Source organism: Rhamphochromis sp. 'chilingali' (assembly GCF_963969265.1).
Source record: "Rhamphochromis sp. 'chilingali' genome assembly, chromosome: 15".
Taxonomy (NCBI): Eukaryota; Metazoa; Chordata; class Actinopteri; order Cichliformes; family Cichlidae; genus Rhamphochromis; species Rhamphochromis sp. 'chilingali'.
Window position 1 is genome coordinate 24,926,373 of NC_137942.1, and position 12,134 is coordinate 24,938,506.

The 12,134-nt window shown below is 42.0% G+C and overlaps 1 protein-coding gene and 1 long non-coding RNA gene across 2 annotated transcripts in view; both read right to left on the bottom strand.

The window, feature by feature from the left end:
- The window catches only part of LOC308410825, an 88,490-nt gene that overhangs the window by 40,212 nt on the left and 36,144 nt on the right, over positions 1-12,134 (bottom strand). The window lies entirely within an intron of this gene.
- slc2a6 (solute carrier family 2 member 6) lies at positions 3,992-11,632 on the bottom strand (the record flags this gene model as incomplete). The annotated part of the gene is made up of 8 exons (XM_080905883.1): positions 11,517-11,632; positions 9,657-9,928; positions 7,280-7,376; positions 6,348-6,447; positions 5,958-6,151; positions 5,664-5,839; positions 5,192-5,487; positions 3,992-4,302 (listed from the first exon to the last, which is right to left on the bottom strand). Exons 1-8 carry the CDS (start codon positions 11,559-11,561, stop codon positions 3,992-3,994), a joined length of 1,491 nt encoding a protein of 496 aa, XP_080762009.1. The 5' UTR covers positions 11,562-11,632.

The window sequence follows — 12,134 nt, forward strand, 5'->3', positions numbered from 1 at the left end:
AGCAGCCGCGGAGCAGAAGCCAGGGGGAGTTGCAGTGACATGCCCGTGAGCTCCGCCGGCAGCCAGCTGTGCCTGAGTGACTGAGCCCCAGGCCGAGAGGCCGGGGGCACCCCACCTCCGAAGTGGCCCGAGCGATCCCCAAGATCCAGGCCCCGATAAGCGGCCGCCAAGGAGTGAGCCGGTGTGTACCTGGACGCCCATCAACCACCAACGCACCGATGTCTGAGGGAGTCCACCATTGGCAGGGGAAGTGGTGGTGGGTGGAGATAGGCCTCCAAACCTTGGAGGGCCTGAGATGTCCCCAGAGAGGTGGTGTCTGATACCCAACCTGACATATAGACACAGACATACAGGCACACACAGATACAAACATCCATTCCCACCCTCATGCTCTCATATGCACTTACTCCACACTCAACCAACGTGGAGACAGACATAAAGAGACGCTGTATACACAATCACACTCCCCAAGCGTACTCTAAGAACTGGGTCTAGGTACCCTTGCCCCTGGAGGGGGAAAATGCACCCAGACCCAGGTGGTGTTACCCTTTTTCCCTGCGGTGGGGAGAGGCAGACCGCCCCGACTCCGCAGCAGCAGGGAGGCCCCACATTCCGGACCCCAGTCGGATGGCCAACTCCTCCTCCTGCCCCCCCCGCTCCAGCAGGTCGCAGAGAACGGGGGTGAGAGAAGACTCCAAAACCTCCCTCTGCCCGCTCATTGTAGTGTTGATGCATGTGTGTTCTAAGGTGCATTTAAAACCCAGGAGGGCATGGAGCTACCTGCCAGAGAGCAGCAGGTAAGCGCATAGTCCCTCCTGATAGCCCTAAATTCTCTACGTGTATTTAAAATTGAGAGGTGGGCAACGACGCCAGGGGTGAGGTGCACACCCTGATGGTCTTTTGGAGTCCGTCTAGCGTGCCCACCCCCAAGATCCTATATGTATGTGTTATGAGAGTGTGAGTAATGTGAATGTCTAAGTTGTTAGATAAAATTGTGGCACAAGAAGCCAGAAGGGGACAGAGGGGGGGATGCCTCCCCTGCACCAAGGTGATACACCTTTACCCCAAGGCCCTGCATGTGTGGGTGATTGTGGTGGAGCAGGAAGAGGGAGGCAGCCGGAGATGGGGAGGGAAGGAAGGTGTTAAGGAATATATTCTAAAACACTTCTTCAGTAAAGACTCAGAGAAAAGAAACACACAGAACGTCTCTGAGACTCGCACCTGAGAAACTGCCCCGGTCTTTATTTTATACTTCATTGGGTGTGTGTGTGTGTGTGTGTGTGTGTGTGTGCGTGTGTGTGTGTGTGTGTGTGTGTGTGTGTGTGTGTGTGTGTGTGTGTGTGTGTGTGTGTGTGTGTGTGTGTGTGTGTGTGTGGCCCCATAAAATCTTCCCTAAACCTGCTGGTCTCAAAGTCCAGCCAAAAGGCACTTGGACTAAAACAAGCATAGCTACGTTAATCCTACCGTAAAACAATAAGACAAGGTACGAACTCTCCCATGCTCCCAGGATGTGGGGGTGAACCAAGCCTGCTAAAAATCACACATCCTGTCACTACACAATTGATTATATGCCTCTAAGTATACATGGTTGAATATTTTCTAATACAAATAACTACATGCAGTATTCTACCATATGCAAACTTATATCACTAAAAGATTATACTGACTACTAAATACAATTTTCCCTTGACAGAAGGGAGGGGCAAAATGTGTTCAAATAAATAAAATGCATGGTTTACATCAGGAATGTCAAATTCATTTTACATCGCAGGCCAGCTTTGATCTCAAGTGGGCTGCACCTCTTAAACTCGCTGTTCATGCCAATGTAAAGAAGTTTAAATGCACATTTAATCCCTCAGATATTTTTAATAAGAAAACAGAAGGGCATCTTCAACAGTATGTCTAAATTATTCCAGTGATAAGACAAACATTGCTGTCAACATTACTCTTTGGGCTGAAATTGTAAGAAATACATTTGTAAAATGACAGAAAAAGCACATCAGACTGTCCCGCAATTAAAAACAGAAGGGTTTTTTTTTTTTTCATTTGTAGAAAATTGTCTTTTTTTTCTACTAAATGTTTCTGTGGACCTACTGCTGTGCTCTCCCTCTGGCCACTTCCTCTGGGAAGTTTAGTTTAGAGCTTTGTTTGTTAGTAGTTTCGTCTCTGTGTATCATACAGTAGTGCTTCCAAGCTGTGCTGGAAGTCTGACATATATAAATCTACAAAATAACAATCAGAGGTATATTATTTGTAATTTGTAATTATTCTAGACTAGTGTATAAAAATTATTACCACAATTAGATGAAAAATAGATGATTAGATGATAAAGTAATCATATGATAAAATGTAGCTGTTAAAATTGTCAGTTATGTGTATTTGCTCTGACCTTTAATGAAGGTGCTAAATGGGAACCTACTTGAGCTGGTGATAACTATTTTTAGCTAGTTGAAATCAGTCTTTAATGATGGTTAAGTTTGATTGATTGGAATCTCTCAAGCTCTCAGATCATTTTTCTAAGACCCCCATGCCTGCTTTATAAGTATGGGGCGCCGTTTGTAAAGTGAAACATGCTGAAATTAACGGCAACATTTTTCCACATTTAGCTCAAAACAAGTCATTTTTTACAACATTTAGTAAAATATTAGTAACTTTTCATATTTAAAACAGAATTTTAAATGTTAAATCTAAATGTTAAATGTTAAATCTAAATATTATATTAACATCTAAATGTTAAATGGTAAATCTAAATATTATATTTAAATCTATATCTAAATGTTAAATCTAAATGCTAAATGTTAAATGTTAAATCTAAATGTTTAGGCTAACATGCAAATTTATTGCACTGATCAGCGGAAATACCAAAATAAAAGCTTTCCGAAAACCTCCGGTGCAAAAGTGTGCCGGTAGTGGTCAGACACGTTCTCACTCCCAAAGCGTAATAATTTTCGCTAGGTGACAAATTGTCAACATTTTATGCTTTCGGGTACCCAACACGTTCCTAAATTACGGCATCGGAAAAAGGAGAGCACATGAGAACCGTTTGGACTCAATCTACACATGTTCGTTCATTTTCTAAAAATCGCGTTGGAAAACACTATTTTACGTCATTTAACTGCTAGTAAAGTTATAGTTAGGGATAAGTTTGGTTTAGGGCTGGAACACATGGCTGGAACGTCTATTATGGCGGGACCGTCATTCCACTGGAATTCAGCCATAACCAGACCATGAGAAAGCACGTCCGGCGATTTAGCTGAAAACATCGGAAGATCCGTTTTGTCGGCCATCCAAAGGTTCAGCAGTAGTGCACTCTTAGCAGCTGCAGTCTCCACTTCACAATCGCTGCAGCGCATGTCCAGCAAAATCGCTGGACATGTTCGTAGGCAAGAAGTGAAGCAGCTCATGGCGGGGAGAAGTGAGGGGGGGAGCAGACACAATTTTGCACCGGAGGTTTTCGGGAAGCTTTTATTTCGGTATTTCCGTTGATCCGTACAATAAATTTGCATATTAGCCTAAACATTTAGGTTTAACATTTAACATTTAGCATTTAGATTTAACATTTAGATTTAGATTTAGATTTAACATTTAACATTTAGATTTAAATATAATATTTAGATTTAACATTTAACATTTAGATTTAAATATAATATTTAGATTTAACATTTAACATTTAGATTTAAATATAATATTTAGATTTAACATTTAACATTTAGATTTAAATATAATATTTAGATTTAACATTTAACATTTAGATTTAAATATAATATTTAGATTTAACATTTAACATTTAGATTGAATATTTAACATTTAGATTTAACATTTAAAATTCTGTTTTAAATATGAAAAGTTACTAATATTTTACTAAATGTTGTAAAAAATGACTTGTTTTGAGCTAAATGTGGAAAAATGTTGCCGTTAATTTCAGCATGTTTCACTTTACAAACGGCACCCCATATATAAGTACATCATGTGAATGAGACTGATGCAGGCCTCAACTGGACTGGTTGATGGTGAACGTGCGTCCCGTCCTGAAGTAGTTCTCTATTTCCTCCAGCGAGCGCTTGCGAGTCTCTGGGATGCACACAGCATTGAAGAGCAGAGAGACGACGCACACCACCGTGAAAAGCAGGTAGGGCGCATACAGGCCGTACGTGTCCACTAAGTGTGTGAAGCCGTGCGTGAGCCCGAAGGCCGTCAGCCAGCTGATGGTGACACACACACCAGAAGCTTTACCCCTGGCAGCCAGTGGAAGCACCTCTGACATTAGCAGCCATGTGATTGGGCCCCATCCCATGGCGTATCCTAGGAGACAACCAACAATGTGATAATAAAGCTAACAGCCCACATTAAAGAAGATGACATCATGAGACAATGAAAGCAGCAGACGCCCTTTGTCAGGCACAGTCACAGCACAGAGACAGCATATTTTAGGATGTTCAGACTGGGACATTTCTTTAAGGTGTGATTAACGACGTCTGAAAACAAAACCCCTGAAGGGAAGAAGCACGCTAATGTTGCAGCATGCTAATGCTACAACATGTAAATCATTGGGGGTTTTCTCAGCTGAGCAGGTGTGACAACATATTTGTCCATCATATTTTTATGAGGATATAATGTTGACACGTCATAGTCTGTTAATGAGGCTCCAACAGCGAAATATAACAGAGCTGATGATTTAACACCTCTGATGTAATTTACACAAAGCACATGCCTGACAGGTTACTAAGTTTCTCCTCTACAACCCATAAAAGTATACATGTGTTTGTTTAAATGCTAACTTAATTGTTTATGGCGTTTGTTACCAAACAGTAATCTCTGCTGCTGAAAAATAAAGCTGATGCTTAAGTGTCAAAACCTGCAGTTCCTTAAATGACCACTTGAGGCTGACACTAGAAAAACAACGACCTAAAAACCCCAAACTGCTCAAGTCCATCTTTGATATACAGTCATTGGCGCCGCCATAGCAAATTCAACCATATTGGCAGAACAGATTTTCAGGTACTTTCACTGTATAATCTTACAGATAATATGACTTTCTGCATGGTCGAGTTTTTAACACTGATAAGCAGTCTACGTCTGTGTGACGCACTCAAATACTTTATGGATGCAGCTTCCCCCTTGGCACCTCTCACTACCACGTCACTGACTGCCAGAAACAAATAATTAAATATCTGTTGCTTTCAGAACTCACCAAATATAAACACAACGGTACAAATGATCGGCAAGACGCTCCCTGCAGTTTGGGCATTGCTCATAAAAGTGCTTCCAAAGTCATTGTGGGAGGTGTAGTCCGGAGCGGTGTGGTTTGGAGGAGCAGGGCCAGGAGGGCAAGGTGTGGTGTGAGAAACCATGGTGAGAGTCAGAGAGGACAAAAACATCAGCATGCTCGATGTGTACAGCAGAGCCTTGCGTCCTGCTTTGTCCATCAGAAAAGCTGCCACGGCAATAGAGCCGAGGCGCACCAAACCCACGATGGCAGCATCATACCTGGCAGATACAGAAACACAGATATGGAGTTTAAAGACGAACTCGACGTGTTTCGTGATTATTCTTGAGTTTCAAAGTCAATTTAAATGATTAATTAGATGTATCATTTGTGTTATTATCATTAAAGCACAAAAGGCTAAAAACAATAAAATCCACATGGGAAATAAACCACCAACCTGGGTGGCAGGGGGACATTGCTCTTTTTAAAGATGGGCTCCAGGTAAACCAGGATTGGTGTGATGCCTGTCATCTGCTGCAGGAAACGCATCCCCACTGAGATCAGGATTGGCTTGTAGTAGGTTGGTGTTCCCAGCTGAGACCATGTGATTTTGGGCTGTGTGTCGATGCTGTGCTGCATTAATGGAGTTACAACAAATGTGTTAATGTCTATGAACCCTGTAGGATGTATACTGAGGTGTCTCATATTCATCTCCAATGAAACCCAGTAAATCAACTGCTTGCCTATTTACCTGTATGGCAAGGAGCTCAGTCTGGACGTCATACTGATTTCCCCTGAGCCAGCGGAGCACCCTCTCAGCATGCTGCTGCCGGCCCATTGAGAGGAGCCTTCTGGGGGAGGAGGGCATGAACGCCAGCAGCACAACCATCAACACAGCTGGCACCTCGCCTGCCACAGCCAGCCACCTCCATGGCACCACCAGACCTGTCCATTGTATACAAAAAAAAAGAGAGGCAGTTTCTTTTTTAAGATACACCACTTAAAACATCACAACACGGTTTTATATGAGAATACCATTAAAAGCAAGAAAAGTAAGATGCACAACCAATTTTAGCAAAGACAGCTAACTATGTATAAAGCTGGCATAACTAGGTATGCACCAGCACTGGTTTGTTCCTACCAAGAGCGTAGAGCGCCAGGGCCCCAATTACAGCTGTGATCTGAGGGCAGGAGCCAAGAGCTCCTCTCACTTTTTGGTGGGAGATCTCTGAGATGTAAACCTGCAAACACACATAATATCACAGTTGCATAAAGTCAACTAGTACAAATTCAGAGAGTAAGTCAAAAGATGCCAGTAGTGTCTCCAAAAAGCAACTCAACTACACTGAGATGACTCACAAAGACGGTACAAGCACACCTGCTAAATAAGTTATTCAACATAAAAGGAATTCTGGAATTCATGTAAAGTTCACATGTAATTTGTGTTACGTAAAATGTAAAATATTCAGTGAAATTTACTTGACTGATATACATTCAGTTTATATCAAGTGCATAAAGTTTAAGTGTTTAATTAAATATGTAAGAGAAGAGAAGAGGCGCTTACCATTATAATAGTTACATCTAGTTTCTTTAGCATGTGGAAATTCTCAAAGTTGTTTTAGCTCATGCATCCATGCTCTGTGGGTCTAGGTGAGATTCCGTACTCCATTTTTTTAACTTAACAATATTTCCAGCTTTACAGGACACTAGATTTTTCCTTCCTGACAAACCTGTTTGCTCTGATGATGCAAATTTACTTTAAGCTCACTTGTCTTTTCAGTTCTGCACTTGTCATAAAAGTAACCAATGGTGTAGCTTATCCCATTAATGAGGGACATGTTAGACAAACTATGTTCATGCTTTCTCACACATGATTTATTCATTTTAGTGACTGTCTATCTAGTTTTAATGCAGTGTTTTTAAAACTGGATGAATTAACTGCAATCTCTTAATACTTTTCTGGGAACACTGAACACTTTTGTCAACATTTTTATAGGATGCTGTAGTCAGGTATCCATATACGTATTAGGGACTCAGAGAATACAAAAAATTATAATAACCATGGTTACCTACAGGAATGGATGCTGCAGTCATCCCTGCGGCAACGCCAGTTAGGAAACGGCCGACCTGGAGCATGGACAAGTTTATAGCTCCTCCCATCAGCATGTACCTGAGACACACATACACAGTTTATTCATTCAAAATAAATAATCTAGGGATATAGAGTATGTTTGGGGAGTGCGACTGTCTGTGCAGTGTCTATTTGTGTCTGTCTACACGTTGGGTGAGTGCCGAGTATTTGGTTGTGCATATGGGGTGGGAATGCACGTCTGTGTCCGCGTGTGCCTGTTCGTCTGTGTCTATATGTCAGGTTGGGTCTTAGACTCAACCTCTCTGGGTACATCTCAGGCCCTCTAAAGTACGGAGGCCTATCTCCCCTCACCACACTCCCTGCCGGTGGCTGATGCCCTCAGACGTTGGTGTGTTGGTGGTCCTTGTCGTCTGGGGCTGGGCGCTCATGTATGTACCGGCTCACTCCTGGTGGCCGATTGGCGGGGCCGGGCGCCTGTGGCCCGGCTGGGCTCCTTCCGGGGGGTGGGATGCCCTCAGGCCTCTGGCCTCTGGGCCTGAAGCTCGGTCCTCTCTGGCACAGCTGGCTGCCGGCAGAGCCCGCAGGCACGCCACTGCAACCCCCTCTGGCCTCTGCTCCGTAGCTGCGGGGTGACCTCTCCTTTGGGGCTCTACTCAGCTCTTCCCAGGAGGGTGGCGCGGTCCCCCCCCCCCCCCCCCCCCCTTTGGTGGTCCTCCTCAGGTCCTTGTACTCTGGGGCCTCTGGATATCTGGGGCCTGGATCTCCTCCATACCTGCTTCATACTCTGGTGGACGGGGCTGTGGCTCCCCACACTCCCTAGCAGATCGTTACATGGAGAAACCGTCGGAATACAAGCATGCTGATCCACACAGGTGTGCACACAGGTGTACACACGGGTGTTCACAGACTCGGACTACACCTTTCTGGGCTGCTGCCTCAAAGCACATTGTGCGCTGTCTATCTTGCGTGCTGCACAATATCATTTATTATTTAGTATCTACTGTTATCTACTGCTAGCTAGTTTATTGTGATGGTGCTGGTTTTATTATGTTGCTCTTTGTTGTTTGCTTTCTCTTCTGTTTTTTTTCTCCATACAGGTGATCCAGGTGTTTTGTTTGTTTTGTTTTGTTTTGTTTTGTTTTGTTTTGTTTTGTTTTGTTTTGTTTTGTTTTGTTTTGTTTCTTTCTTCCCCCCCCCTTCTCACTGTCTCTTCTCCCCTTTGGTTTTCTTTCTCTCCCTCTCTTTCTTTCATTCTTTCTCCCTGTCCTATCCCCCAGTCATGTCTGTCCCGTTTGTAGCAACTGAAAAAAAATTAAAATTCATACTTATAATAAAAGTCAATCAAATGGACCAATATGGCAAGGCCATGATGATCCACTTGGTAAAATAAATCCGCTTGGCATCTTTCTTGGCCTTAAGACAACAATTCTGATGGCTAAAGATCCAAACAGGACACAAATAAATAAATAAATAAATAAATAAATAAATAAATAAATAGTCTACAGTGTAATATTCATGAAACACATCACCAGGTGCAACTTTGCAGACCTAAGCAGTGCTGCCAAGACAAGAAGATTACTCCTGGCAATCCTTCCAAATAAGCCATCATTTTTCAGCCCTGCTCATTTAACATGCTGACTGAGGCCTGTCTGAGGTTTAGCTCTTGGGTTTTTTGCAGTTTCTCTGAGCAGTGGAGTTAATCTGCTGAGACATTCACTCCTGGGATGGTTGTGGCATTGTGTTCTTCTTCTTCTGCTTTCATAGAGGTGTTCCAATCTTTCATCTCCGTAATATTAACCGTCTTCGTCCCTCACTCACACCACACAGTACCACCGTACTTGTCAATGCTCTTGTCACATCTCGTCTGGGTTACTGTAATTCTCTTCTCTATGGTCTACCTCATAAATCCCTCCATAAATTGCAGTTAGTTCAAAATACAGCTGCTCGTATTATTTTCAGAACTAGATCCACTGAACATATAACACCTGTTCTTAAACAGCTCCATTGGCTCCCAGTTCATCCCAGTTTAGTGCATTATGTGCTTTCAGTGGTATTTTAGGTTTTTAAATGTTTATTAAAGTTTGGATGTCATAGCATCAAAGTACAGAATTTAGAAATAAATGATCTACTTACACAATATTACCAATGTTATAATATATGCTATAATCTTCCTCTTGTTCTGCTGTCATACTATTTATATTTTATTCCTGCACAGTTTGTGTGGAGCACTCACAATTTTGTTGTATGTGTACTATGATAACAGAGCATTTCTATTTTTTCTATTCTGTTCTATGCAAATCTGTCTGTTAAAAGTGTTAAAGAGGGCTTCGTGTTGTGTATGCTGTGACTGAGACCAACCCGAGAGTTGTGGGCAACGCCGACATCATAATACTCAGCTTTCGTCCAATCATGTCATTGAGCAGTATGGCCCCTAGCCCCCCGGCTGCAGCACCTAGGGAGTAGATAGATCCGAACCAGGCGGCCTGCTCGGTGTTCATCCTGAGCCGAGGGTCGGCGTCGGGACTCTGGAAATATGGCAGCACGGGAGATGGGTAGACAAGGGAGTAACCAGAGTTGAAGTTCCCCAGGACCGCTGCAAATGCGGCCAGGTACAGTCCAGAGTTTTTAATCTAAGACAAAGAGGTGTGGACACGTTCAAACACAAGATCAACTGCACATATATAGTTGAAACTGATCTGGATGTTCAGTGAATCAATGATAGGTGTGGAAGTGTCTGAGAGGTTTGTCATCCCAAATAAATTAAAAATCAGCATGTTGTCCAGAGAGTAGATATAAAGGGGGGGGGGATTATATATAATAATAAAAATAATATAATATTAATATAAATAATAATGAATAATGAAAAATATATCTAATATTTAAAAACTATATTTGTTTGGTTGATGTTTTGAGTTTCAAAGATAAATGAAGGATGAGATTATTGCCTGCATGACTGGTGACAGTTCTTCTATTGACAGTAGAATAACTAGAAAGCAGTATTGTGGAAACTATTTTAGATTGAGCGTCTCACAAAATACAGATGGAAGGAGTTTAGGTATAGGAAAACAAACCTATGTGAAGCAGTTTGGTTAATTAAAAGTCACATACCAGTAAGAGTTGCAACTCAGCTGGATTTTTGGGAAGAAAAGTGACCACATGAAACAAAAGGGTTGAAAAGCAGAAAATGAAAGCTTTGGTATTCAGTTATCATCAATCAGGCCCCTGCCATACAAAAATGGGACACTGAGCCAAACCCATCTGGCTCATATCTGTCCTGCACACGTTGCTGCAGGATGGATCGGGCGATGAGGGGGAGTCGTCCATGTGTGCACATGTATAAGATATCTTGAGTCTGAGTTCTTTTGCCTTCAACAATTCTCTCTTCACAGACCATGACAGAAAAGGGAGGTGGGAAGTGATGAGTTAACTTACAGAAGAGAAGTCACGCACAGATTTGTGTATTTTCTGTATTTAAATGTGCAAAAATAGCAAAAAGTAATCAAACCAGTTGAACTTAGTTAACGAAAGTTCTGTGGTGTTTTCCAGAAGTGGAGGAAAAAAATTCAAAACAAGAAACTCTGGATTCACCTTGAAATATTCTCGAGTAATCAGTTAAGAAAGTGACATAAAGCAAGTTGTCTGGAGTTCACAAGCTTCTTGACTTCTGTTTCATTTTCCTGTTGAGGTCATCCTAAAATGCAACACTGCAGTCAGACAAACAAAGCTATGAGCGGTTTGCTTGGAATGGAGAAATCAACATTTCGGCAATGAGCAAATCAAAGTCAGAGGATGGGATGTTTGTGTTGCTCATTGAAAGTTAAATCAGTATAGTAACAGGTGGGATTTCTTTCACTCAGGCCAAGTTTTCATTTATCATCAGAGTTTTGAATCACACTGTAAAATAAATCATGCTTTTTATTTTTCACACATGTCAACTTTACCGTCAAACAAAGAAAGATTTGGACTGTTAACCGTCAGGCTGCAGATAGACATCTCCATTCAGCTGCTGCACTGAACGGTTAGTTTATTCACATAATTTGCATAAACTCAGAGTTTAAAACAGCTCGACACCCACACTATAAACACAGCTTAAAAATACTGTCTGTCTGAAATGAGAAATGAGTTAGACCATAAACAAAGTGATGTAGACATGATCTTATTTCTGCATTAAATCTTTTAAGCTTATAGGATTTCAAATGACAATCAGTGAGCTCAGACCTGGGATGTTGATTGTCTTGGCAGCAGTGGAGTCACTTCATCCATGTTTGCTTTATGGGAGGTTTTTATAACTGGACTCAAGATTCTGACCGTTGATGATCCTCCACACGAAAGAAACTGAAGTTGTTGTTTAAAAGAAAAAAAAACAGATACAAAAATCCGCAAAAGCACCGTGTGATAAAACGTTATCACAGTGTGCCTAAATACACTGCCCAGCTTTCAACAAAGGACTTAAAAAAACAACAAAACAAACCTAAAAGGAGACGAAAAGGGCTGAATAAAAGTACAGCCAAGTCTGTTTAAAAAAGAGTACGGCACAGCATCTAGTCTGATCAAAGCATTATCTCGATCTTCTGGTGGCCAATGAGCCCGTGTAGGGCTTTCCAGGGTGAGACAATGAAATGACAAAGGCACTGACGCTGCATGTGGGACTTGTGGGAGGTCAGAATGAAAGCGAAAGTAAAACCTCTGTTTGCACTAGACTTTCACATGTGGAAAACAGTGTAACTTTTGATGGAACACTTCACTTTAACATGAGCGTGTATTTAAAGTAGCATATTGGCATCAATGCAATGAGATTCTCCATGTTTAGCACTGCGGATTAAAGCTGCAGTGTTG